This window comes from Mobula birostris, chromosome 1 (genome assembly GCF_030028105.1).
Source record: "Mobula birostris isolate sMobBir1 chromosome 1, sMobBir1.hap1, whole genome shotgun sequence".
Lineage (NCBI taxonomy): Eukaryota > Metazoa > Chordata > Chondrichthyes > Myliobatiformes > Myliobatidae > Mobula > Mobula birostris.
Genome location: NC_092370.1, coordinates 199250690 through 199277749, shown reverse-complemented (window position 1 = coordinate 199277749; position 27060 = coordinate 199250690). Strand labels below are relative to the sequence as shown.

The 27060-nt window shown below is 43.1% G+C and overlaps 1 protein-coding gene across 2 annotated transcripts in view; it reads left to right on the top strand.

The window, feature by feature from the left end:
• The window catches only part of LOC140202835 (E3 ubiquitin-protein ligase pellino homolog 2), a 147248-nt gene that overhangs the window by 54023 nt on the left and 66165 nt on the right, over positions 1 to 27060 (top strand). For both annotated transcript variants that reach the window (XM_072268275.1, XM_072268283.1), the window contains exon 2: positions 21670 to 21957. In XM_072268275.1, coding sequence (XP_072124376.1) covers positions 21881 to 21957 — 77 coding nt within the window. In that variant the 5' untranslated portion in view covers positions 21670 to 21880. The remainder of the gene's footprint in view (positions 1 to 21669; positions 21958 to 27060) is intronic.

The window sequence follows — 27060 nt, the reverse complement described above, 5'->3', positions numbered from 1 at the left end:
TTACTCCTACCCACCATATGCATAGAACCATAGAACACTACAGCACAGAAAACAGGCCATTTGGCCCTTCTAGTCTGTGCCAAAACCTTATTCCGCTAGTCCCGTTGACCTGCACCCAGTCCATAACCCTCCAGACCTCTCCCGTGCGTGTATCTATCTAATTTGTTCATAAAAATTAAAAGTGCTTCAGATGGCAGCTCGTTCCATACTCCCACCACTCTCTGAGTGAAGAAGTTCCCCCAACCCTTTCCCCTTTCACCCTAAAGCCATGTCCTCTCGTGCTTATCTCTCCTAATGTAAGTAGGAAGAGCCTACTTGCGTTTACTCTGTCTATACCCTTCATTATTTTGTAAACTTCTATCAAATCTCCCCTCATTCTTCTACGCTCCAAGGAATAAAATCCTAACCTGTTCAATCTTTCCCTGCAACTCAACTTCTGAAGACCCGGCAACATCCTAGTAAATCTTCTCTGCACTCTTTCAATCTTACTGATATCCTTCCTATAGTTAGGTGACCAGATCTGCACACAATGCTCCAAATTTGGCCTCACCAATGTCTTGTACAACTTCGCATAACATCCCAACTCCTATACTCAGTGCTTGGATTTATGAATGCCAGGATGCCAAAAGCCTTCTTTACAACCCTGTCCACCCGTGACGCCACTTTCAGGGAATTATGTATCTGAACTTCCAGATCCTTTTGTTCCTCCGCACTCCTCAGTGCCCTACCATTTACTGGAGGGCACTCTTTCAGCTTGGCAACTGAAACTATATCATTTCATTTGGGTGTTTTTTAGAAACCTATTTATCCTTCTGATTTAATGACTGATTCTAATATGCTGCTTTTCCATCCTTTGTTATCCATTCGAAATACTGTTTGCCTCTCTGTTTAACTTCCATCCATTCTTTATAATATTATTCATACTTTTGTAACCTCACAGTTTCATCATTTTGATGTCACAAACTTCTCTGATGTTGCTGATGTCTAGGATTTGATGAAAGAGATAGTAGAGGTAATGCAGTTTCACCCTCCTGGGAGTACACATCACACACAATCGCTCCTGGTCCCAGAACACGTCCTACACAGTCAGGAAAGCTTACGAATGCCTCGACTTTCTGAGGAGGCTGAACAGAGCTGGACCTGGCACAGCCGTACTCATGTCAATCTACAGATGCATAGTAGAGAGCATCCTGAGAAGCTGCTTCACTGTATTGATTGAAACTGCACTGTGGTGGACAGGAGGGCTCGACAACAGATGGTCAATACTGCCCAATGCAGCACCGGCACCAGCCTGCCTGCCTGCCATCAAGGGCATATGTACAAAAGGATGCTGGAAAAGGGCCAGTAACATCATGGAGGATCCCACCCACCCTGCTTGTGGACTATTTTGCCTCACTCCCATAAGGGAAGAGGCTACATAGCATCCACGTCAGTACCACCAGACTTTAAAACTGTTAGTTTTCTCAAGCAGGAAGGCTGATCAACACCTCTACCCACTAACTCCACCACTACTTTATTGTATCCTGCCAGTCACCCTATGTACAGCTCAGTGTCCCATTATGGACATACAATCAATCTATGTATATAAGCTAACCATATGTATTTATTTATTGCATTTTTAAAATTATTACTGTGTTCTTTTTGTTTTTTTTTCTCTTGTGTACTGAAAATGACATTAAACAATTTTGACTCGTGACTTGAATTTTGAATTGTTGTAATAGTTTATTATTTCTCGGAGCAGCTCACAAGCCACACATTTATGCCATTGGCAAAAGTCATGATCAGTAGGTCCGATTGATTGGCCGGGTGCTATCCATGAATGATAACCAATAGTGGAAGCTGAAAACTTTCAGAGATCAGGTGGCTTGGCAGATAAAGTAAATGCAGAGGCAGGATGATTAGGGAACTGAATGAAAGTTTGCCAGGAGATGGTGACAGAGTACGCCATGTATCTAAATGATAAAGAAACACAACTGTTTGCACTTGTTTCTGAAGGTTAACGGTTGGGGGAAGGGGAGGGTTCACTTGTGAAGGAAAGGACATTTTGATTGTTCATGTTCTGCAGTGTGTAACCTTGGAGGAGTTGGCTAAGGAGAATGAGATGTGAAATGTGCAGCCAGGGTTGGTGGTGTTGGCTAATACTATGGAGCAATTTAAAAGTCTCTTAGATGGGCACATGAACATGCAGAGAATGGAGGGATATGGACCAGAGAGGATCAGTTTCATTAGTTTAACTATTCTACTAAAAATATACTACTTCTGGACTACAATCTCTGCAATCCACAACCTGTAATTTCCATTTAAGAAATGTACTTTTCAACCGCCCAAATGATCTCCTGAAGGCATTTTTACAATCTCCTGAAGGATTTGGTGAACTGGGTTTTTGAGAATGCGGGTATGGCCATAACCACAGCAGCCATTGCTGGAGTGGACTTCAGGCCAGATTAAGGTGTTAAAGCCTGAGAGTGGAAAACGAATTGATGTTTTGGCAATTTAAGCGTCAAGCCAGATTAAAAAGATTAAAGTGTCGAGGCCGAGAGCGGAAAATGAACCAGTGTTCAGTTCGCTACTCCATGACAGCCAAGATCCCTCACCTGAGTCTTCACGTCTGCCTGGGTTTGACCTGTTTCCCACTCTTCTCACTACTACTATTGGGCGGGTGGTGTAAGAGTCTTGGGTCCCATGCCACCAGGTTCAGGTGTAGTTGTTGTCCTGTGGCCATTGGGCTCCTGGACCGGCTTCACTTTCCTCAGCACTGAACTGGCTGCGCAGCTGTGGACTCACTTTCGGGGACTTCGCAGTTCATGCTCAATGTTTACCTGTTTTATTTTTGTATGGTTTTTTTTTGCACATTTGGATCGTGTGTGGTTTTTCATGGATTCTATTGTTTTTCTTTGTGTTGTGGCTGCCTGCAAGAAGGCGAACCTCAAGGTGGTATATGTAGCTTAGACCCACCATTGTGGGGCAAAGAGCTATTTTGGATGTCTTATGATCTGAATGTTGGTATTTGAATCGGTCATGTTGTAGCCAAATGTGATGATGAACGATGAGGTTAGCTGTTTACCACATTCCACAGTTTTTGGAGTGAATGAGTGAAATTTGGGAACACTCTTGAAGCATCGACAATTGTAGATGCTGCCTGACCTGTTGAGTACCTCCTGCAGTTTGATTTTTGCTGAGTGAAATATTGGATTTTGGTGGGAGAAGCATTGAGTGAGGAAGACAGTGAGAGATCTAGGAAGGAGAAATGGATTAAAAAGAGTAGTGAGGAAGTGTTAAAGTTTGACAACAGCCTTGCTGTTGTGGCCTGAAGAGTGGAGATTTGAGAGTAAAACTGTGAGAAAATTGTTAAAGGAAGTTAAAATATGAAATGATGGGTGACTGGTGGGTGCAATCTAGCTAGGTATTCATTTACTCGTATTCACTGGCTGGGCATTGGGAGTTAATGACAGTAAAGAGAATGAGTGTTCCTCTTCTTCCAAGGAAATGTGATTAATTGACTATGATTTGCAGTGGAAAGCCATGGAGTCTTTGCTTTTAAGACTAGTCTTTTAGTAGATCTATATAGTTATAGATCTTAAGAAAAATTGGGGAAAATGGGATTGTGTAGTATCCTGGCCTAGTATTTCTCCCTGAATTGATGTACATAGAACAGTATACCACAGGAACAGGCCCTTTGGCTCATCATGTCCATGTCAACCACGTGGCCAATCCAAACTAATCCCTGAACAAGGTCTGATCCCTCTAATCTCTTTTCATTACGTTTTTCTAAATGCCTCTTAAATGTTGCTATCATATCAGCTTGTACTGCCTCCAGTGACAGCACCATCCAGGCCCTTAGAAAACTGAGTAAAACAAACCTTGTCTCACACGTCTTTAAACTTTCCCCTTCTCACCTTAAAATTGTGAGCTTTAGTATTTAATCTCTCCATTTTGGGGGGGGGGTTAGTCTTTGACTATTTATCCTATATATGCCTCCCATAGTTTTATATATTATCAGGTCTCATCTTCGCCTCCAACAATCTGGCAAAAACAATCCAGCCTTGTCTAATCTCATAACTAAAGATCTTGAACATCCTGGAAAATCTCATCTCTCTCTCTCTCCCCCTGCCCCCCATATATATACACACACACACACACACACACACACACACACACACACACACACACACACACACACACACACACACCACATTTTTCCAGAATGGCATTGCATGCCAAACGTGGCCTAACAGTAGTTTGATATAACTGCATTATGACTTCCCAACTTTTATACCCAACATCCTGACTGATGATGAGCATGCTATATGTAACCTTCACTACCTTTTCCACTTGAATTGCTACTTTCACTAAACTATTGACGTACACCCAAAATCCCTGTGTGCATGAAAGCTCTTGTATACTTTCCTTTTGCACTTGACCTCATGCTATCTGCTATTGCTCCATCCAGATTTCCAGATGATCTAAGGTGCCTGTAAAAAGTATTCACCCCCCCCCCCGCCAAGAAGTTTTCATGTTTTATGGGTTTACAACAATGAATCACAGTGGATTTAACTTGGCTCTTTTTGACACTGATCAACAGAAAAAGACTCGTGTCAAATTGAAAAGAGATCTCTACATAGTGATCTAAATTAAATACAAATATCAAACACAAAATAATTGATTGCTTAAGTATTCACCCCCCCCTTAATTTGACACACCAAATCATCAGCCAATTGGTTTCAGCAGTCACATAATTAGTTAACTGGAGATCACCTGTGTGCAGACAAGGTGTTTCAATTGATTGTAGTAAAAATACACCTGAATCTGCAGGGTCCAACTGCAGGTGAATCAGTATCCTGGCAAAAACTACATCATGAAGACAAAAGAGCACTCCAAGCAACTCCATGAAAAGATTATTGAAACACACAAGTCATGAGATGGATACAAGGAAATTTCCAAGTCTGAATATTCCTTGGCGTACAGTGAAGTCAATCATATGGCAGAATATGATTGAATATGGCACAGCTGTAAGTTTGCCTGGAGCAAGAAACTGAGTGACCCTGCAAGAAGGGCACTTCTGAGGGGTGCCACCAAGAGACCTATGACAACTCTGGAGGAGTTACAAGCTTCAGTCGCAGAGATGGGAGAGACTGTGCATTCAACTGTTACCTGGGCACTTCAGCAGTCGCACCTGACTTGACAGGAAGCTCAGAGACCTCTGCTGCACCCTGCCTTGTGCAGCTGGATCCTAGTCTCCCTAACTTATCGCCAACAGGTGGTAAGGATGTGCTCCCTCACCTCTGCCCCTCTGCCCCTCAACACAGGTGCACCTCAGGGTTGTGTCCTGAATCCACTCTACTCACTTTACACACACGGCTCCAATCTGCTGATCAAATTTGCAGATGACAATAACATTGATCAGCCTTATTTCTAGCAGTGATGAGGCAGTCTATAGAGGAGAGGTTGACACCCTGATACAGTGGTGCCAAGATAACAACCTCTTTCTCAATGTCCAAAAAACAAACGAGCTGATTGTGGATTACAGAGGAATAGAGACAGACTCGCCCCGATCAACATCAATGGGTCTGCAGTTGAGAGGGTGAGTAGTTTCATGTTGCTCGGTATACACATCACCAAAAATCTCACCTGGACTGTACGCACCGGCTTTGTGGCACAACAACATCTCTTCCATCTCAGGCGACTGAAGAAGTTCGGTTTTGGCCCCCAAACCATCAAGACCTTCTACAAGGTCACCATTGAAAGCATACTGACTGGCTGTATCACTGCCTGTTATGGGAACTGCACCAACCTTGATCGCTGGGCGCTGCAGAGAGTGGTACGGACAGCCCAGTGCACCTGTAGATGAGAACTTCTCTCCATTAAGGACATTTATAGCAGCAGGTGCAGAAAGAAGGCCTGGAAGATCATTGGGGACAACAGTCACCCCAACCATAAACTGTTTCAGCTGCTTCCATCTGGCAAACAGTACTGCAGCATTAAAGCCAGGACCAACAGACTACGGGACAGTTTTTTTCTACAAGCTATTAGATGTATAAATTTACATGTCTGTACATTGTGACAGTCATAATGCAAAGATTTTCACTCCCTCACATTGTGGGATGGATGCAAGATTTAAATAAGTTCAAATTCAAATTGACACAGACTCGAGGCTGTAATTGCTGCCAAAGGTGCACCTATTAAATACTGACTTGAAGGGGGTGAGTAATTATGTAATCAATTATTTTGTGTTTAATAATTGTAATACATTTAGGCCAATTTGTAGAAATTTTTTTCAATTTGACGTGAAAGAAACTTTTCTGTTGATCAATGTCAAAAAAGCCAAATTAAATCCAATGTGATTCAATGTTGTACAGCAATAAAACATGAAAAATTCCAAGGGAACGGTGAATACTTTTTATAGGTACTGTACATCCTGTTGTATCCTTTGATAACCTGCCCTGCTATCCACAACTCTACCAATTTCCATGTCATACGCAAACTTATCATTCTGCCAAAATTTTCATCCAAATCATTAATATGTATTACAGATAAGAGATGTCATAAATTGATACTTGCAGAATACTGCTGGCCACAGACCTGTAGTCAGAGAAACAGCCCTCTGCTTGCTATGACTAAGTTAGTTTTGTAAACTCATGTAACTTAATTTTCTAGATGAGTCTATCATGAGGTTCTGTCAAAAGCATTACTGAAGTCTCTTAGATAACATTCACTGTCTTATCTTTGTCATTCCTTAAAAAACTCGGTCAACTGTGTGAGAAAGAACCTGTCCTGCACAAAACCATGTTGACTTTCCATAAGAAGTCCATGTTTTTTTACCTGGGGAGTTCTCCTCCATAATCCTGATTGCAGTTTACATATCACCAGCAGCTGACTGTAATCAAGTGCTTGAGATATTGCATGATGCCATCTCCAAACAAGAAACAGGAAATCCCAATGGATTTCATTCATAGTTGAGGTCTTTAACCAGGCTTGTTTGAAGAAAACCCTGCCCAATTACAATTACCATATAACCTGTAGCACCAGTGGTCCCAACACACTAGAGCACGGTTATTTGAAGATGAGGAATGTCTACCGTAATATGCCCGGACCGTAATTTGGTGAATCTGATCACCTGGGTACCTGCATACAGGCAGAGGCAAAAGAGTAAAGTTCCAGAGGTTAGGACAACAAAGACGTCGTCACGGGAGGCAGAGGATTGCTTTGAGTTGGTGAACTGGGCCGAGCTTAAGGACTCATCTGTGGGTCTGAATGAGTGCACCATGGTTGTCACGGACTTTATTAAACCAGTTGTAGATGAGTGTATCCCCAGAAAACAGTGACTTCCCCAACCAGAAGCCTTAGATGAGATCTGCAAAGTCTGGTGACCAAGGAAGTTAGAAGAGGTCTAGGTACAATCTGTGGAAAGCCATCTCATAGATGAAGTGGCAACTCTGGACTAAACTTGAATCAGTGAAGTATGTTTGACAGTTGTGGCAGAGTTTAAATAGTATCACCTCATATAAAGTTAAATCAAGGGGCACAGGTGACAACAGGGCTTTGCTTCCAGTTGAGCTCACTGTCTTTTATGCTCACTTCAACCATGGCGGAGCCATCATGAACTCCCACAGCCCCTGATGATCCTGTGATTTCAGTTTCTGAGGCTGATGTCCACGCTGCCTTCAGGGGAGTGAACCTACAAAAAACATCTAGCCGAGACGGGGTACCTGGCCAAGAACTAAAGACTTGTGTTGATCATCCGGTAGCAGTGTTCACTGAGTCTTTAATCTCTCACTTTGGCAGTCTGAGGTACCCACCTGCTTCAAGCAGGCTTCAATTATACCGGTGCCTATGAAGAATATGGTGATCTGCCTCAATGACTATCATCCAACAGCACTTCACATTGATGAAGTATTTTTGAGAGGTTGGTGATGAAGCACGTCAGCTCCCGCCTGAGATATGACTTGGACCCTCTTCAGTTTGCCTACTGGAGCCATAGGTCCATAGCAGGTGCCATCTCATTGGCTGTTCACTCAACTCAGCAAAGGTGCCGACATCAAGATGCACTTTATTGACTACAGCTTGGCTACAGCATCATCCCTTCTAAACTAATCAATAAGCTCCAAGAGCTTGGCCTCAATACCTCCTTGTGCAATTGGATCCTCAATTTCCGTACTTGCGAGCCACAGTCGGTTCAGGTTGGCAACGACATCTCCTCCACAATCTCCATCGTCACAGGTGCATAATAAAACTGTGTACTTAGCCCCCTGCTGTAATTGCTTTACACTTGTGACTGTGTGGCTAAGCACAGCTCCAATGCCATATCCACTGTCAAAGGAGGTGACGAATCAGCATATAGGAAGGGGACTGGAAATCTGGTTGAGTCATGCCATAATGACAACATCTTACTCCAGTGAAGCTAATTGCGGACTTGAAGAAGAAACCAGAAATCCACTAGCCAGTCCGCATCTGAGAATCAGAGGAGATGAGGGTTAGCAACTGTAAATACCTCGGTGTTATTATTTTGGATGACCTGTCCTAGGCCCAGCACATAAGTGCAATTACAAAGAAAGCACAGCAATGCCTCGACTTGCTTAGGAGTTTGCAAAGATATGGCATGACATTTAAAACTTTGACAAACTTGTATAGATGTGTGGTGGAGAGACTGGCTACATCATGGCCTGGTATGAAAACAACAATGCCCTTGCATGGAAAATCATACAAAATGTAGTGGATACGGTTCAGTCCATCACTGGTAAAACCCTCCTCACCGTTGAGTACACCTACATGAAGTGATCTTGCAGGGGAGCAGCATCTATAATAGGGACCTTCAGCTCCCATGACATGCTCGCTTCTCGCTGCTGCCATTAGGAAGAAGGTACAGGAGTCTCAGGACTCTCACCACCTGGTTCAGGATCAGTTATTACCCCTCAACCATCAAGGTCTTGAACCAAAGGGGATAACTTCACTCAATGTCACTTGCCTCATCAACAAAATGCTCCCACAACGTATGGACTCAGTTTCAAGGACTCTTCATCTCATGTTATAGACATTTATAACATATTCATTTTTTTCTCTATTTTCGCAGTTTATTCTCTTTTGCATGCTGGTTGAACCCCCATGTTGGGGTAGCCTTTCATTGATTCTACTATGGTTATTATTCTTTCAAGGATTTTATTGAGTATGCCTGCAAGAAAATGAATCTCAGGGTTATATGTGGTGACATGTATGTTCTTTGATAATAAATTCACCTTGAACTTTGAACTTTTCTCAATGTGAGTAAACCTGCCCTTACAAACCTTCAATAATTACCCTAGCTCTGATATAAATCTCACTGGCCTGCAATTTGTTCATGCTGCTTTTTTTTTAAACAAAGGAACAACATTGGCTTTTCTCCAATCATTTGGGACCACCCCTGTGGCTAAAGAGGATACAAAGATCTCCATCAAGTTTCCAGCAATCTCCTCCTTTGCTTTCTTCAGTATTTTGGGATAGATTCCAACAAAAAAAACAAGTCTAACTGGTTTTCATTTCATTGCTGTTTAATTGCTTATGAAGTATTTTGGAACACTTCTGAGAACTAGGATAAATCAGTGTAGATGTAAATATTTTCTCTGTATATGTTAAAATTGCCCTTTCTAACATGGGGTAATTTTAACATGTACAGATTCCTGATCTAAATCCCATTTCCAAATCGTTTCTGTTCAAACAAATTCCATTCTCTCTTTCTGCCAATGAACTGCTACTTTTGAACTAAGCTCTCTAATACTAAAGCTATAAGCTCACTAATACTAAAGCTACGATTGTTCTCTTTTCACTTATTCAGTTGTATTTTTACACAGATATCTGCTCTAGAGCATGGATGAAATGTCTTTTGAATAACCTGCATTGTTACAGGAATTTACAAAGAGATCCTTGTTTAGTAGGCTTTGAGTACCAGTACTGTTTTTAAAAGTTTGAGGAGGAGAACTCTTCGCAAGAGTTTGCATTAATAATCGCACAGATGCTTATTTTTTCAATTCACATTACAATACCAGGACAATATTCTTGAAGTTGCTGAGGCTGTGCAAGAAGAAATCCTTCTGAGAAAAAGAACATACATCTTTTCATCTATCGGTAGAACTTCAAAATACAGCAATAATTTATGCAAAATGATCGGATAGATATTAATGTTACAGAACCCAACAATTAAAAAATGCCTTTCTTCATGATTACCTTCTGCCATAACAGGTCCCTGGGCTGTCTGTACGTTGCTATCTAGGGCTCTCCAGGTACTAATTTATAATGTCTTCTGAGCTCTTCCTACTGTGCATACATTTTTATAACCAACAACACATTTCTTCAATGGACAATAAATTACCAGCTCATACTTATTATACACGGTGTTAGCTGTCAACAACTTTGTGCTGGTGCTATGTTTTTGTTTAATGTAGCCCTTCCACCCCCACTATCTGATTTAGTTTGTGCTCCCAATTCTTCTTCACTTCCTTTACACACCTCCTCTGGATCACTTGTCCTTTGGGGACAAGATAACCTGTCTGCTTTTTGCTTATCTGCTAGGTGACAAGTACATGAGGGATAGCTCATTTAATTTTCCTTCTCTCACAAGAGTTGTTGAAGCATTTGCTGCTATACTTATGAAGACTGTCTGGAAAATGAATTAAGTGAAGTTATTACATGCCGTCAGCCACTGGTGATCCAATTATACCATTGCTCACATCTTATCAGTTTTCTTTATATGCTTTTGCTTGGCCTCTCTGTACCAGTCCAAACTGCTTCAGAAATGGTACTGTTGTACCTGCCTCAACCTCTTCCTCTGGCAGCTCATTCTACATAATTATCACCCTCTGCATGAAAAACTTGCTGCTCGTGTCCCTCTTAAACCTTTCCTCACTTACCCTAACCCTCCTCATAATCACCATCATTATGTACTGTGTCGTACGACGAAGGCGATCATGGTCTCAGGACCATGATTGTTCTCGGCAAATTTTTCTGCAGAAATGGTTTGCCATTGTCTTCTGGGCAGTGTCTTTACAGGACAGGTGACTCCAGCCATTATCAGTAATCTTCAGGTATTGTCTGCCTGGCATCGGTAGTCGCACAACCAGGATTTGTAATATGCACTACCTGCTCCCATGGCTTCATGTGACCCTGATTTTGTGGGGCGGGGGGGGGGGGGTTGCTAAGCAGGTGTTACACCTTGCCGAAGGGTGACAACCCTGCCTCCCTTGCCACCTAACCCTAAGTCATTCAATTAATTCAGAACAGAAGAGCAGCTAATCGCCATTTACCTGTCTGGTTCTGTATCTATTGATATCCTTAAAAAAAACTTTAAATCATCGTCTCTCAGGCTCATAGCAATAGAACACATCCTGGATACAGGAGCTGTCAGTAATACCAGATAAAATTAGGGAAGGAAGTGCAGTGCGCAACTTCTCTAAGTGTGGTATTTTATAATTATTATATGAAATTTAAAGAACAGACGAGAACTTAAACAACTTTTCATTTGGAGAGATGAAACCCCTTGGGATTTTCCTCAGCCTCTTTATAATGCATTAAGGAAGCAGACATTCAGGCATAGTTTGATTAGGGGAAAGCTAGAATAACACTGGAACACATCCCAGCTAGGCAGAAAAGGAAAAGGGATGTTAAAGTGATACTGATGGTCAATGATAAGGCCAGCTGGAAAGACAAACAAAGCAAGGCTGCCATAAATGAATAGCTTGCATTGCTCCAGGTCATTGAATTGAGCGGCGTGTTAGTGAACAACTGGCCACTTGGGAGGTGGAAGTCATTTTCTATAAACAGAAGGGTAAATATTTTTGACATTTTCTAAACCAAGATGTTCCCCAAAGCTGTTTTTTTTAGACATGTCCTTGACAAAGTAGGGGCTATGGCTTCGCTTAAAATTATGTTATTTGGAACTCTGCTAGAAAGAATTGTAAAATATTACAAATTCACACTCCAGTATATTTTCTTTTCAAAGCCGTGCCTCACCCAGTGATATGCATTATCACTGAAATCTGAGTGGTTAGTGCTCAGCATGTCAGAACATCTTGCACTATCCTAGTTAACACAATTGCATAACGCTTTATAATTCACAAGCCCTTAATTCAAAGTATGAAATGGATAAAAATGTGCGAAATGGATAAAAATGCAGGTTTCAGGTCGGATACAAACTGAAGAAAACAATTGAGGGAGAATTGACATTGAATGTAAGAGCGACTAAAATGCTGTTAGCTGAACACAACAGTGATCATTTTTATAATCCAAATATGAATGTAAATTAATTAAAGTAATTTCCATTACACTTCACTACTTAAGCATGTTCCAAAGCATTTTAAAGATAATGCAATACTATTGAAATGTCACTGCGGTAATGTCGGAAATGTGACAGAGAAGTAGCAAGCTCTAGACATGTGTCCTGCTTGTTTTAATATTTGTAGGCTTTGAAAAAATTCATATTTCATTTGATGTTGAAGTCAGCCTTTTCCGGATAACAGTTGACCTATCATTTCAGGAGTTCCCTGTGACTTTCATTTTTTGCCTAAACTAAAATTTTAAATTGTTGCTGCCAGAAAGTTGTTATTTCATTTTTACTGTATTATTTTTTTTGTTGAAGGATGTAAACAGATTTTTATCCAGTTAAAATTTCATCCATAAGTCATGGCTTGTACTTCAGATGCATGATTGATTGTTTTTTCATAGTTTAAGTCTAACCTTTTCAATTGTGAAATGGTGTTAATTTGGGGAAAAAATTCAAAGCTGAGATGTCTGATGATTTTGTATCAAAAATAACAAGCAATATTTAATGAAAACACAATTGTAATTCTACCCAATAAAGTTCTGTCTTCACCTCAGATTTCATTTGATAACGGCATTTAAGATCTTCTAATGAACTCCAAAGTAAGATGTCTCTGCTAACAAAATCTTGCAAATATTGCTCTACCTAATGTTTGCTTAGTACAAAAGCATATAAAACCTAATGGAGTATGTACAAAAATTATCACTTTTGTGAAATGCTGAACCAACAGTTAAGAACTGTAGTGTGCTCTTCCTTTGAATAGGGACCATTAATTTCTGCATTTTACCTTCTGTGTAAGTTGAATGTAATTTAACAAGGTTTGGTTTTATTCGTTCAGCTGATTGCAATTAAGTCATTAGCTTTAATTTTGGTAAAAAAACATTAGCTGTTAAGTGAATTTAGGGTAAATCAAGTGCTTGCATGTTGTCTAATAAATAGTCCTTTTCTTCTTTAGCCCACCATCCTTACTTGCGCAGAGGCCACTGACAGCAGCTCACTAGAGTCCTTTTTCCTGAGCCAGTCGCTCATGTTGTTCCAGGTGTAGCCCATCTTCTAGGAGGAAGATCCTCCTCCTTCCAAGGATGAGGCCCCTGGAGCCTCTATCCATGTTTCTGTAGCTCTGGGTTTTTATGGGATTGGGTTGCTAGCCGTGCACAACCCTCCTCCTTTCGCATCCAGCTTGAGACCATCCATGGCAGAGTTAATACAGTGATGTAGAATTATTTTAAGACTTGCTGCAACACTTGTGACTTATTGAAACACAGACATAGTTGGTAAAGCTTCATTTTCTCTGACTAGAAGATAAACTCATCACCAAACTCTCTGCACCCTGGGAGTGAATGCCTCCCTCTACAACAGGATCCTTGAATTCCTGACCATCAGACTGCAATCAGAAAGGATAGGCAGCAACACCTCTATCATAATTATTTCAAACACTGGTGTCCCCCCCCCCCCCCACACCCCCAAGGTTATGTTTTCACCTTCCTAGTCTACTCGGTGTACACTTATGACTGTGTGGTCAAATTCCGCTCTAACTTCAAATTTATGGATAATACCACAGTAGTGGGTTGTATCTCAAATAACAGTGAGTTAGAGTACTGGAATGGAGATAGAGAGCTCAGTAAAATGTGTCATGACAACAACCTTTTTCCTCAATGTCAACAAAACAAGAGATGCCTATTGATTTCTGGAAGGGGATGTGAACAGACTTGTATCTACATCAACAGCATTGAAGTTGAAAACTGCAAGTTCCTGGGAGTGAACATCACCAATAGCCTGTCCTGGCCCAACTATGTAGATGCTATGGCCAAGAAATTTGACCAAAGGTTGTACTTCCTCGGGACACTGAAGGAACTTTACAGGTCCCTGTCGACCCTTACCAATTTTGATCAATGCACTATAGATAGAATTCTATATGAATGCATAAGGGCTTTGTATGGCAACTGCTCTGCATGTGACTGCAAGAAACAGCACAGAGTTGGGGGACATGGCTCAGCACGTCACAGAAACTGACCTCCCCTCCGTGGACTCTGTCTATACTCTTGCTGCCTCAGAAAAACAGCCAGGATAATCAAGGATTGCACCTATTCTCTTCCATCGTGCAAAAGATACAAAAGCGTGAAAGCGTGTACCACGAGGTTCCACCCTGCTGTTATAAGACTTGACCTCACAATCTACCTCATTATGTTCTTGCACCTTAATGTTTACCTGCACTGCACTTTTTCTGTCGCTGTTGCACTTCATTCTGCATTAATAGTCTTAACTTGTTCTAGCTCAATGTCATATGTAATAATGTGATCTGTATGAACAGTATGCAAACAAACTTTTCACTATCTTGTGACAATAATAAACCAATTCCAGTTCCAAAATTAAATTCACAGTGAATATATCAAATGATAGGTCTGTGTAGGATTATTATACAGTAGATCTGCTATAATCCTGAACAATTTTCTGCTACAGGTCAAACTCCAGAGCTTTCAAACGTGAATGAAATAATAAAGTCAGCATTTTTTGGTTAACTTGCTATTAACCACTTCCTATGAAGTTGAGCAGGGTCAGGTATGGTGGGAGTTGTTATTAAAACATTAGAATGAAGAAATCCAACTCCATTCGCAGTTAGTGTGATACTTACAATGGCGAGCCAGGCCCTGTAGAAGGATCCTGCTAAAAGCAGGAATAGGCTAACTTAACATGTGACACACATAAAAGTTGCTGGTGAAGACAGCAGGCCAGGCAGCATCTATAGGAAGAGATACAGTTGACGTTTCGGGCCGAGACCCTTCGTCAGGTGTGTTGCTTGAAATTCCAGCATCTACAGATTTCCTCGTGTTGTGTAACTTTATATGCGATTGTGATGCCACTGTATTGTGTCCATTTTGTCCACACCAGGGGAGAACCATTATGCTGTTGCCCGACCCTGCTCCATAGGGATAGGACACGAGGAACAAATTGATCACCAGGAAAAGTCCAGATACGTTTCAAAACTTTCCTGGACCTCCTCTTCAATTTGCTGTATAAAATTAACTTGTTTTCTCTATTTCCAGCCCTTATGAAGGGGTTTTGACCTGAATTCTGTTTTTTTTCCATAGATATTTTCTGACTTGCTAAGTGTTTCCTGTATTTTGTTTTCTTTATTTCAGATTTCCAGCATCTGCAGTTCTAATCTATTTTCAAGTTTAAAAACAATGTGTTTTAAGTGTGTGCATCAGAAGGAACAGAAATGCCAGTTTTCTATTGCTAGTTTTTCCTGCCAACTAGGCAGTCAATCTGGCTGGCAGTGGGATGGAATCAATATTGATTCATTTAAAGGAATCCTGTTGTAAAGATCAGCAAGGTCTCAAACATTACCTGGCTTTGCAGTGTTTTTTTTTGCTGGCTTCTTATCAGGAAACACTTCAAAGATGGCATCAAAATCAGTCAAGAGGAATTCAATATTACCTCTGAAAACTGGGAAGACATAGCACTCAATAGATGCACCTGGAGGAAATCTGTTCAAGAAGGAGCTGAGCTGCATGAGAGTGATCTCCACTGTGCTGCAGAGAACAAGCCGCAGCAGTGAAAGGAGAGAATGAACAACCAAAAGACTCAACCACTAACCGCAGCTACCATTTACTCTTGACAGTACTGCACCAGAAATTATGGATCTCAGATTGGCCGCTACAGCTACCTGAGGACCCAGCAACAGACAACCGCTTAGGAGGCTTCTTGTCCTCTTCTTCCAAGTTACATGGAAGTAATCACTATCAGCAAATCCTGTTCGGCAAAAATTGTAAGGAAAATTTCAGATACTGGTTACATATTCTGCAAAAATAGTAAGGAAAATTCTGATACATTAGACTTATTATAAGCACTTCTCATTTAATTTTGCATTTTGTAACTTTGGTCTTGTTGGAAAAATCACTATTTTAGTGATGTTTGTGCAATAGAGAAATGTTATATTTTATTCCAAATATATTCTACATGTCATTCTTTTATGTTGTAACACTACCTGTCATGGTCTGGTCCGTGATGTCCACATTCCGGTTCACGGTCTGGTCCGAGGACTCAGGACTCCGGGTCTTCCACCTGTCCCTTGTTTGGTTGCGTTAATCATTGGCACCTGATTCCCATCTTTGGGCTTGGAATATAAGTAGCCTTGGGGTTGAGTGTGGGCTGCTGGTTTGTCTTGTCAGTCCCCCTTAGAGCAACCTGCTGATGGAAACCATTTGTGATGTCTAGGCCTGGTTGGAGGACCACAGCTTCATGGAGCCCTGTTGCCACTTATCGGAGCAGTCATCGTGGTATGGATTCGGCCGTTTCTGTAGCCAGCCAAGGTTGCTGGCTGCCCTGAGACTCGGAGCCGCCCTGTATTGAGCTCCTTTCCTGTCCTTGCCTCTGTTGGGTAAGCCAGGCCGTAATTGCCGTTACCCTGTGGTTGGTTCTGTCCCTCCCTGTCCTTGCCTCTGTGGGGTGAAGTTCCGCGTCCTGCCCAGGAGATCCGTGTCCTACCCAGGAGAAGCTCCAAGAACCCAAGCCTCGACGATCCCAAGCCAAGCTCCAAGAACACAAGCCTGAAGTCCCCAGCCTCCAAGCTCAGGACCCAAGGCCCCAGCCTGCAGCCAAGCTCAGGCCCCAAGGCCCCAGCCTCAATAGCAAAGACCCCAGCCTGTCTCCAAACTCGGGCCTCTAGACTCCAGTCACGTCCTGTCCTGAAGCCATGTCACAGATATCCACCCTGCAAAAATTCATTTCAGGGAGGTAGCATCATCAATTTGCGAGAGACTTCTGGGAGGGGTGGGATGTCTGCAATAGAGTAGCTCCTTAGCAGCCAGCCAGCTAGTTTAAATAACGTTAGCTATGCCAATGAATGAATGACACCTGTTAAACTCACCTCAACATTTCTTTTACATTTTAACCCACCATGGGCAATAGAAAAGTCACTGTTGCAAACAGTGCAGTGGGAAACACTCATTATTTTGACCCCTATTAGGCAGGGGTACACCTTAGTGTAGTCTGGGGTGACGTACGTTTTATTTTTTTTGGAACACTGCCACTCTGACTTTTTTTGGAACTCTCTCACTCTTGCTCTCATGCTCTCTCTCGCGCTCGCTTTCTCGCTCTCGTGCGCGCTCTCGCTCTCTCTCATGGTCGCTCTCACTCTCGCGCTCGCTTTCTTGCTCTTGCACTCGCTCTCTCTCGCGCATTCTCTCACACTCGCTCTCAAAAAAATCAATTTCCGGGACATTGTATATAATTTGCGGGCATCAGGGAGCCACTATTAATTTGCAGGACACTCCCGGAACTTCTGGGAGAGGTGGGATGTCTGATGTCATGGCCTTGCCTGGTTCCGGGCTCCGAGCCCGAAGCAAGACCCAGGTTCTGGGTCCTTGTCCAGTCTTGGGCTTGGAGTCGAAGCCTTGTCTCCTAGTCCATGGTTTCTAGTCCTGGTCCTGCTTTCCTTAGCCCAAGTCTGCGTTCTTGTCCCTGCTCCTGGTCTGAATCCAACAGTCCCTACTCTAGTTAGGTCCTGTTCCTTGTACTTCAGTGTCTGTGTCTTGCATTTGGGTCCATTACCAGCGCCCCCTTTCTGACACTACCATGATTTGTAGAAATAAAACCATTGAGCTTTATGAAACAAAACAAAGGCTGGCTTGCTGATATTTTTTAAAGAAAGCATTGTTACTAATTCTTCCCCGGTACAAAAATAGTTCTGTTGTATGATAATGTAATTACTATCATTTGTGTAATGCCAATGAAAGTACTTAATTTTTAGATCAATTGCAACAACCAGGATAATAGTGTTTCTTTAGTCTAATTTTTACAGGCTATTTATAATTTCTACAAGTATGTTAAGTGGATATTCCTATTCTTATAGCTAATATAACATTCCCAGTCAGATGCACCAGTGGCTTATTTCTACATACTCAAGAATTCACCTTCACATTTAAAAGTACTCATCAATGTGACATTTCAGTGTTCTACTGTATCAGAGAAATAAATTCATTCATAAAGCTTCTGTGTTACAGTAATTTAATATTTCAATGATCTAGTACTGCCATCAGGAAGAAAGTACAGGACCCTCAGGATCTCTACAACCAAGCTCAGGAACAGTTATTACCCCTCAACCATCAGGATCTTGAATAAGAGGGGATAACTTCACTTGCTCCATCACCAAATTGGACTTAACTTCAAGGACTCTTCATCTCATGGTCCTGAGCTTTCTTGTTTATTTTCTCTTTCTTTTTGTATTTGCAGTTTGTGTTTGTTTTTTGCACATTGTTTGTTGTCCATGATGGTGGGCGTGGCCTTCAATTGATTCTATTGTGTTTCTGGTATTTACTGTGTCTGCAAGAAAATGAATCTCAGGGTTCTATATAGTGACTTGTATGTACTTTGATAATAAATTTACTTTGAACAATAATATAAAAAGGATAGGGCCAGTTGGTGCTGATTGATAATACCAACCAATATGCCACCATTCCTCAGCAATTCCTACCTTGCTATGATTATAGAAGGAATGGCTCAGTAAGGAGACAGAATCAGAGATGTCTTCTTACTACAAATAAATCAGCAACTAACGTGCATCTTAAGCAGTTGCATGCAGCTGTGCTTCTCTTCTCATCCTACCAATAAAGTTAGCAAATGATAATACCAGTTTTTTTACAGCCATCCTCTTCATTTTTCAAACAGCAATGAAAATATTAGTCTAAACCTATCTGGCATGGGGGATTAGCATTCAATGTTGGTAATCTTTCTCACCTCCCTTTTAGAACTGAACATCAGGTACAATAATCAACCCTGTAAGCAGATGATTTGAAGGAGGACCTGCAAATGGCCATTAACTACTCCTCTACAGCTTACAGCAGCCTTGCACTAACCCTCAACATTGACATAGCCATAAGACATAGGAACAGAATTAGGCTACTCGGCCCATGGAGTGTGTTCTGCCATTTCATCATGGCAAAGTTCTGCAGCAGCTTTCTTTGTAGTTAATTGTCAGGTGCATCAAGGAAGATCTACATTGATTATAAGGAACTGGAAATTGTCTAACTTGGCAGAATAAAGAAGCAGGAGTACACCATTCGACTAGTCATGCCATCTCTGATATTCAATAATATCATGGTTGAACATATATTTCAGTCCCAATTTGATGCACTAATTCAATATCCATCATGGCAGCCTTGTGTTTGGTAATCTGTTTCATACTGTGTTCAGTATCAATGATATTAGAATGCATTCCAGTCTTTTACTTTACAAAGCAATATTAATCCTAACTCTTCTCTACAGCTATGAGACTTGGGGATCTACAGAAAACAACTGGAACACTTTTCAAAGCACCATTGACATAATTTTGGATAGATTTTTTATCCAAATGAGACACTGTGGGGAATATTGCTACTGCTGTTTTATTTCCCATTTTCTTATTGCAACATTAATGTCAATGAATTCACAGACGGTAACTGTTTCAGTGCTAAAGTCCTGATTAACTTGTATAAACTGAGTAGATACTGTGTGCATATGCCTGATATGAATGGAAAAAAAGGAGGGAGTCCAAAAGAAATGTTTTAAAGATGCAGGGCATCAGTTTCACATGTTGGAAGACAGCTCAATGAGGCTAGCTGGTGATGATTTTGCCTGAGGAAGTGTATCTTGCTTACAGAGTAACACCATGAAAGAAAGGACAAGCAACTGTCTAGGGCAATCGTAAGGGCAATTATGGTTTAAGTATGCCTTCTAACACCATCTGTAAGGTCTGCCAATTTGGCTTCAGAATTGGATGCAGTCCCAGGGCTACTGCTGATAGTACCAAATGGCACATAGCTCCTCTTCCAGCTCCTGCGGCACCTCTACTTCGGCAGATACGCAATTGTGAGCTGGTTACTAGATTGTTTCATCATCATTCGTAGATCTTTATCTCTAGATTGGATTTTCTTTCCTTCTCATAGCGCAGCATACTTTATTTCTAAAAGTCCACAGTTTTAGATTCTATGTAAAACGCAGCCATACATTTTTGGCAATAATTACGCCAGAAGTCTTTAGGCTAGAACGTCAATGCCCCTTATTTCTTTCCGTCTTTCCTTCCCACTTTTGAAATCGGATAGCTCTGTCACTTAGTCACTAGTTCCTAAATTTCTGTCTTCCTTTTTTACTGGTTTCAACATCAGCTGCACAATTTAAAAGGAAGTCAGGATTTGGCAACTAATGCCTAACGTTATGTCCTTGCAGTTTGATGAACTTATTTGAAATTCATCCTCAAAATACATTAAAAGGACCATTTAATATACGTGATAGGCAGTGGAGCATTTACAGTTTCAATGTTCGGCTCACATAAATTACGAAGTGAGCATTTTTTGTGTGGTTTGGCAACAGCTGAACCTCAGGCTTTCACAGAATACAAAATGTCTACATTGTTTAACATTAATACCGTCTCTTTTAATCTCTGGCATATCCTTTGAAACGATAATTCCATGATGCCAGAAAAGATTTATTACCATATCATTTATGCGATCGTACTGAACCAATTAATCAGCATTGTGTATGTGGAGGATGCCTTTAACAAGTCCCAACCCCCCTAATATTAAGATTAAATAACAGTGAATAGAGTTTCGTGTGCCACAGCCGGTACATTGTGCTTTCTGTGGCTCTACTGACGTGCCTTGATGGGAGAGGACGAGAAGGAGAGGCTTTGAAACAGCGAAGTCCTTGTTTTCCCTGGGTCTGGCAGTGCCAGCATGGCTCCGGGACCGAGGTTCACTAAGCTTTGCCGTTAACATATAAATCTACGCTTCTTTTGACCATCAGCGACAGCAGCAGGCGACAGTCAGTGGCAGGGGATGGTAGGGCGCCGACATCTGCCGCGGCAAATCGGAGCGCATGGAGCCGACAGCTGCCGACGCCCCCCCCCCCCCGCAAAGGCTCCTGCTGAAGTCCCGAGGGACGCGGCCTCCCGCTGACCAACCCCGGCCGCATCAACACTCGCGCCCGTTGTCCTAATTGACTCGTTCCGCCGCTCGCGCTCCAATCGCGGCCCGTGCCAGGCGCTCGCGCTTCACGCAGCGGCTCCGTCTGTTGTGTTTACATAACACCCTCAGACAGGGAACCAGGAATAAAAATAATCTGCGGGGAAGCGGCGTTTGACAGGAGGGATTGCATTCTGCTCGGTTTTTTTCTCTCTCTCTCTGCGAGCAGAGCACTCCTGAAAGAAAGTCACGACAAGCCGCGGTATTAACACTGCCTGGCTGTGATGGGGAAAATCTTTGCGTGGCGCAAGTGGCCGCGGGCTTGCCTCCCGGCTCTGCGGGAGTTGATAGGCTCCGCCCAGCCCTCCCGCCCGCCCAGCCCCGCCCCCTCCCCCCGCGCGCCCCAGCTGACTAATCTGAATGTTGACGCTTTCTTTCTCGGCACAGGAAACATTTGGCCGATCGGCGCTGACGAGCTCCGCGGATCGGAACCCGGAGAGGACGCGGAAAGTGGTGCGAGTGGAGCACAAACAAAATCAGAACAACTCCAAAGCAACAGCAACACCAGCAGAAATAAAACTAATGATCTGCCTGTGGATACTGTCAGCCAGTAGCGAACGGTGAACCTCGACGAGGAGAGGAAAATCGAGTGCCACTCATGTTTTCATCAAGTCAGGAAGATCACAGCGCGCCCACCAAGGATCCCGTGAAGTACGGAGAACTCATCGTCCTGGGGTGAGCGAGGGGAGATCAGGGTCATGGCTTCAGCTGGAGTCTCCGTTTGTGACTGTTTCCTGGCTAGATCACTGCATCTTGCTCTTCCTTCTGCGTCTCCCTGTGTGCCTGCGCCCTCCCTGCGCCAACACAGATCACTGTGCTCTCTTCCACTTTTCTAAAGGGGGGGGGGAATATTTGCTCTTCTGACTGCAGGTGCCTTCTACAACACTTTTACTTTGTCCCCAGTATTTTATCTGTCTGTCAGCTTCCTGCACTTATGGAGCTTCATCCTCATCTCGGTCAGCTCGTGCTTCTCTGCTCAGTGTTTGCCGTTTGTGCCTGGCTGCGTGAGGGCTCTTTTTACGTCTGCCAGTGTCGAATGCTCTCACTAACTCGCATTAATTTTCTACTTGTCTGTCACTTTTCCATCACTTCAGCAGGTTCACTTGGTCTACATTCGCCCTCTTCCACTCAAGTACCAGTGGTGGGGGGTTGGTTTAGGGTCAAAATCCTGTCAGAGGTGAATGCCCCTCTTTAAATCGTTGAGCCCACTAGGGGAACAGCAATTCTGGATTGGGTGTTATGTAGTGACCCAGAGAAGCTTATGGTAAAGGGGCCCTTAGGAGGAACTGATCATAATATGATCGAATTCACCCTTAGTTTAAGAAGGAGAAGATAAAATTGGATGTATCAGTATTGTAGTGGAGTAGAGGGAATTAGGCATGCAATTGGGAGTTGGCCAAAGTTGATTGGAAAGAGACACTAGCAGGGATAACAGCAGAACAACAATGGCTTGTGTTTCTGGGGGAAATTCAGAATGTGCAGAAAAGGTACATCCCAGCAATGAAGAAATGCTTTAAAGGGAGCATGAAGCAGCTATGGCTGACAAGGGAAGTCAAAGACAATGTAAAAGCAAAAGAGAGGACAAATAATATAGCAAAAATTAGTGGGAAGGATTAGGATGTTTTCATAAACCAATGGATGGCAACTAAAGAGCCATAAAGAGAGAAAAGAAGAAATATAAAGGGAAGCTAGCTAATAATATAAAAGAGGATACAAACACTTTTTTTCAGATATACTGTATAAAGAGTGAAAGAGAGACGTGAGTTGATATCAGACCTCTTGAAAAAGACACTGGAGAGGAACAAAGAAATGGCAGAGGAACTTAATGAGTTTTTTCTGTTGTGGAAGACACTAGCAGAATGCCAGAAATTCTGGAGGCAGGAGTGAGTGTCATTGCTATTACTAAGGAGAAGCTGCTTGGGAAGCTGAAAACCTGAAGGTAGATAAGTCACTTGGACTAGATGGACTACACTGCAGGATACTGGAAGAGGTACCTGAAGAGATAGTGGAGGCATTAGTAATGATGATTCAAGAATTGCTAGACTCTGGATGGTTCTGGAGGTCTGGAAAATTGCAAATGTAACTCCACCCTTTCAGAAGAAAGAGGATTACAGTATAGGGCAGTTAGCTGGACTTCAGTGGTTGGAAAGATTATTAAGGATGAGGTTTTCAGTACTTGGAGGTGCAATGAAAAATAGGCCAAAGTCTGCATGGTTTTCCAAAGGGGAAATCTTGCCTGATAAGTCTATTGGAATTCTTTGATGAAGTCACAGGCTGGATAGACAAAGGCAAGTCAGTGGATGTTGTTTATTTGGATTTTCAGAAGACCTTTGACAAGGTTTTGCACATGAGGCTGCTTAACAAGATAAGAACCCATGGTATTACAGGAAAAGTTCTAGCATGGATAGAAGGTAGGCAAAGAGTGGGAATAAGGGGGTCATGTTCTGGTTGGTTGCCGATGACTAGTGGTGTGCCGCAGAGGTCGGTGTTGGGACTACTACTTTTCACTTTGTATGTCAGTGATTTCAATGATTTGTGGCCAATCTTGTGGATGATACAAAGATACGTGGAGCAGCAGGTAGTGTTGAGGAAGCAGGGTGACTGCAGAAGGACTTAGACAGATTAGGAAAATGGGCAAAGAAGCGGCACATGAATATAGTGTAGGGAAGCGCATGATTGTGCACTTTGGCAGAAGGAATAAAGGCATGGAATATTTTCTAAATGGGAAGAAAATACAAAAATCAGAGATGCGGAGGGACTTAGGGATCCTCATGTAGGATTCCCTAAAGGTTAACTTGCAGGTTGAGTTAGTGGTAAGTCAGGCAAATGCAATGTTAACATTCTTTCAAGAGGACTAGAATATAAAAGTGAGGATGTAATGCTGAGGCTTTGTAAGCATTGGGCAGACCGCACTTGTATTGTGAGCAGTTTTTGGCCCCTTATCTTAAAAAAGATATGCTGGCATTAGAGAAGGTCATGAGGAGGTTCACGTGATTGATCCCAGGAATGAAACAGTTATATGAAACATATGAGGAACATTTGATGCCTCCGAGCCTGTACACACTGGAGTTTAGAAGAATGAGGTGGATCCCATTGCAATCTATTGAATATTGAAAGGTCAGAATAAAGTGGATATGGAGAGGATGTTTCTTATAGTGGGGGAGTCTAGAACCAGAGGGAACAGCCTTAAAACTGGGGGGCATCCATTTAGAACAGAGATGAGAAAAGGTTTCTTCAGCCAGAGGGTGCTGAATCTGTGGAATTCATTGCCACTGACAGCTCTGCATGTTATTGGGCATATTTAAAGTGGAATTTCATAAGTTCTTGATTAATCAGGGAGTCAAAAGTTATGAGGAGAAGTCTGAAGAATGGGGTTAAGAGGGATAATAAATCAGCCATGATGGAATGGCGGAGCAGACTCGATACGCTGAATGGCCTAATTCTGCTCCTGTGTCTAATGGTCTTAAACTGTCTGGATATATAAACAACTAACTCCTGTATTTTCACACACCCAGCCTCCCCCCTCCCCCCTCTGATCCCAGCTCTCATCCGTGCCGGGTCTTTACCATCCCCTCCGACCTTCAACTGTCGGAGGCAGAACGCTCTGTTCTCAGTAAGGGCCTCACGTTTGTCCCCCTTCGCCCACACCTCAGCGAGTTCCGTGTTCGCCATGATGCGGAACTTTTCTTCCGCCGTCTTCGTCTCCGAACCTACTTCTTCGGCAAGGACTCTTCCACCCCCACCGATGACCCCTTCTCCCGTCTTCAACCCTCCTCTTCTTCATGGACACCCCGCTCTGGTCTTCTGCCTGCTCTGGATCTCTTTATCGCTAATTGCCGACGGGACATCAACCGTCTCGACTTCACCGCACCTTGTCCCCATTCCAGCCTCACTCCTTTGGAACACTCTGCTCTCCAGTCCCTCCGCACTAATCCTAACCTTATTATTAAACCCGCCGATAAGGGGGTGCTGTTGTAGTGTGGCGTACTGACTACTGACCTTGCCGAGGCACAGCGACAACTCGCGGATACCTCCTCTTATTTACCCCTCGATTATGACCCCACTAAGGAGCACCAGGCCATTGTCTCCCACACCATCACCGACTTTATCCGCTCAGGGGAGCTCCCAATCTTATAGTTCCCACACCCCGCACTTCCCGTTTCTACCTCCTACCCAAGATCCACAAACCTGCCTGTCCTGGCCGACCTATTGTCTCAGCTTGCTCCTGCCCCACCGAACTCGTTTCTGCATACCTCGACACGGTTTTATCCCCCTTGTTCAATCCCTTCCGACCTATGTTCGTGACACTTCTCACGCTCTTAAACTTTTCGATGATTTTAAGTTCCCTGGCCCCCACCGCTTTATTTTCACCATGGATGTCCAGTCCTTATATACTTCCATCCTCCATCAGGAAGGTCTCAAAGCTCTACGCTTCTTTTTGGATTCCAGACCTAATCAGTTCCCCTCTACCACCACTCTGCTCCATCTAGCGGAATTAGTTGTTACTCTTAATAATTTCTCCTTTGGCTCCTCCCACTTCCTCCAAACTAAAGGTGTAGCTATGGGCACCCGTATGGGTCCTAGCTATGCCTGCCTTTTTGTGGGGTTTGTGGAACAATCTATGTTCCGTGCCTATTCTGGTATCTGTTCCCCACTTTTCCTTCGCTACATCAACGACTGCATTGGCGCTGCTTCCTGCACGCATGCAGAACTCGTTGACTTTATTAACTTTGCCTCCAACTTTCACCCTGCCCTCAAGTTTACCTGGTCCATTTCCGACACCTCCCTCCCCTTTTTAGATCTTTCTGTCTCTGTCTCTGGAGACAGCTTATCCACTGATGTCTACTATAAGCCTACTGACTCTCACAGCTATCTGGACTATTCCTCTTCTCACCCTGTCTCTTGCAAAAACGCCATCCCCTTCTCGCAAGTCCTCTGTCTCCGCCACATCTGCTCTCAAGATGAGGCTTTTCATTCTAGGACGAGGGAGATGTCTTCCTTTTTTAAAGAAAGGGGCTTCCCTTCCTCCACTATCAACTCTGCTCTTAAACGCATCTCCCCCATTTCACGTATATCTGCTCTCACTCCATCCTCCCGCCACCCCACTAGGAATAGGGTTCCCCTGGTCCTCACCTACCACCCCACCAGCCTCCGGGTCCAACATATTATTCTCTGTAACTTCCGCCACCTCCAACGGGATCCCACCACTAAGTACATCTTTCCCTCCCCACCTCTCTCTGCATTCCGCAGGGATCGCTCCCTACGCACCTCCCGTGTCCATTCGTCCCTCCCATCCCTCCCCACTGATCTGCCTCCTGGCACTTATCCGTGAAAGCGGAACAAGTGCTACACATGCCTTTACACTTCCTCCCTTACCACCATTCAGGGCCCCAAACAGTCCTTCCAGGTGAGGCAACACTTCACCTGTGAGTTGACTGGGGTGATATACTGCGTCCGGTGCTCCCGATGTGGCCTTTTATTTATTGGCGAGACCCGACGCAGACTGGGAAACCGCTTTGCTGAACATCTACGCTGTGTCCGCCAGAGAAAGCAGGATCTCCCAGTGGCCACACATTTTAATTCCACATCCCATTCCCATTCTGACATGTCTATCCACGGCCTCCTCTACTGTAAAGATGAAGCCACACTCAGGTTGGAGGAACAACACCTTATATTCCGTTTGGGTAGCCTCCAACCTGATGGCATGAACATCGACTTCTCTAACTTCCACTAATGCCCCACCTCCCCCTCGTACCCCATCTGTTACTTATTTTTATG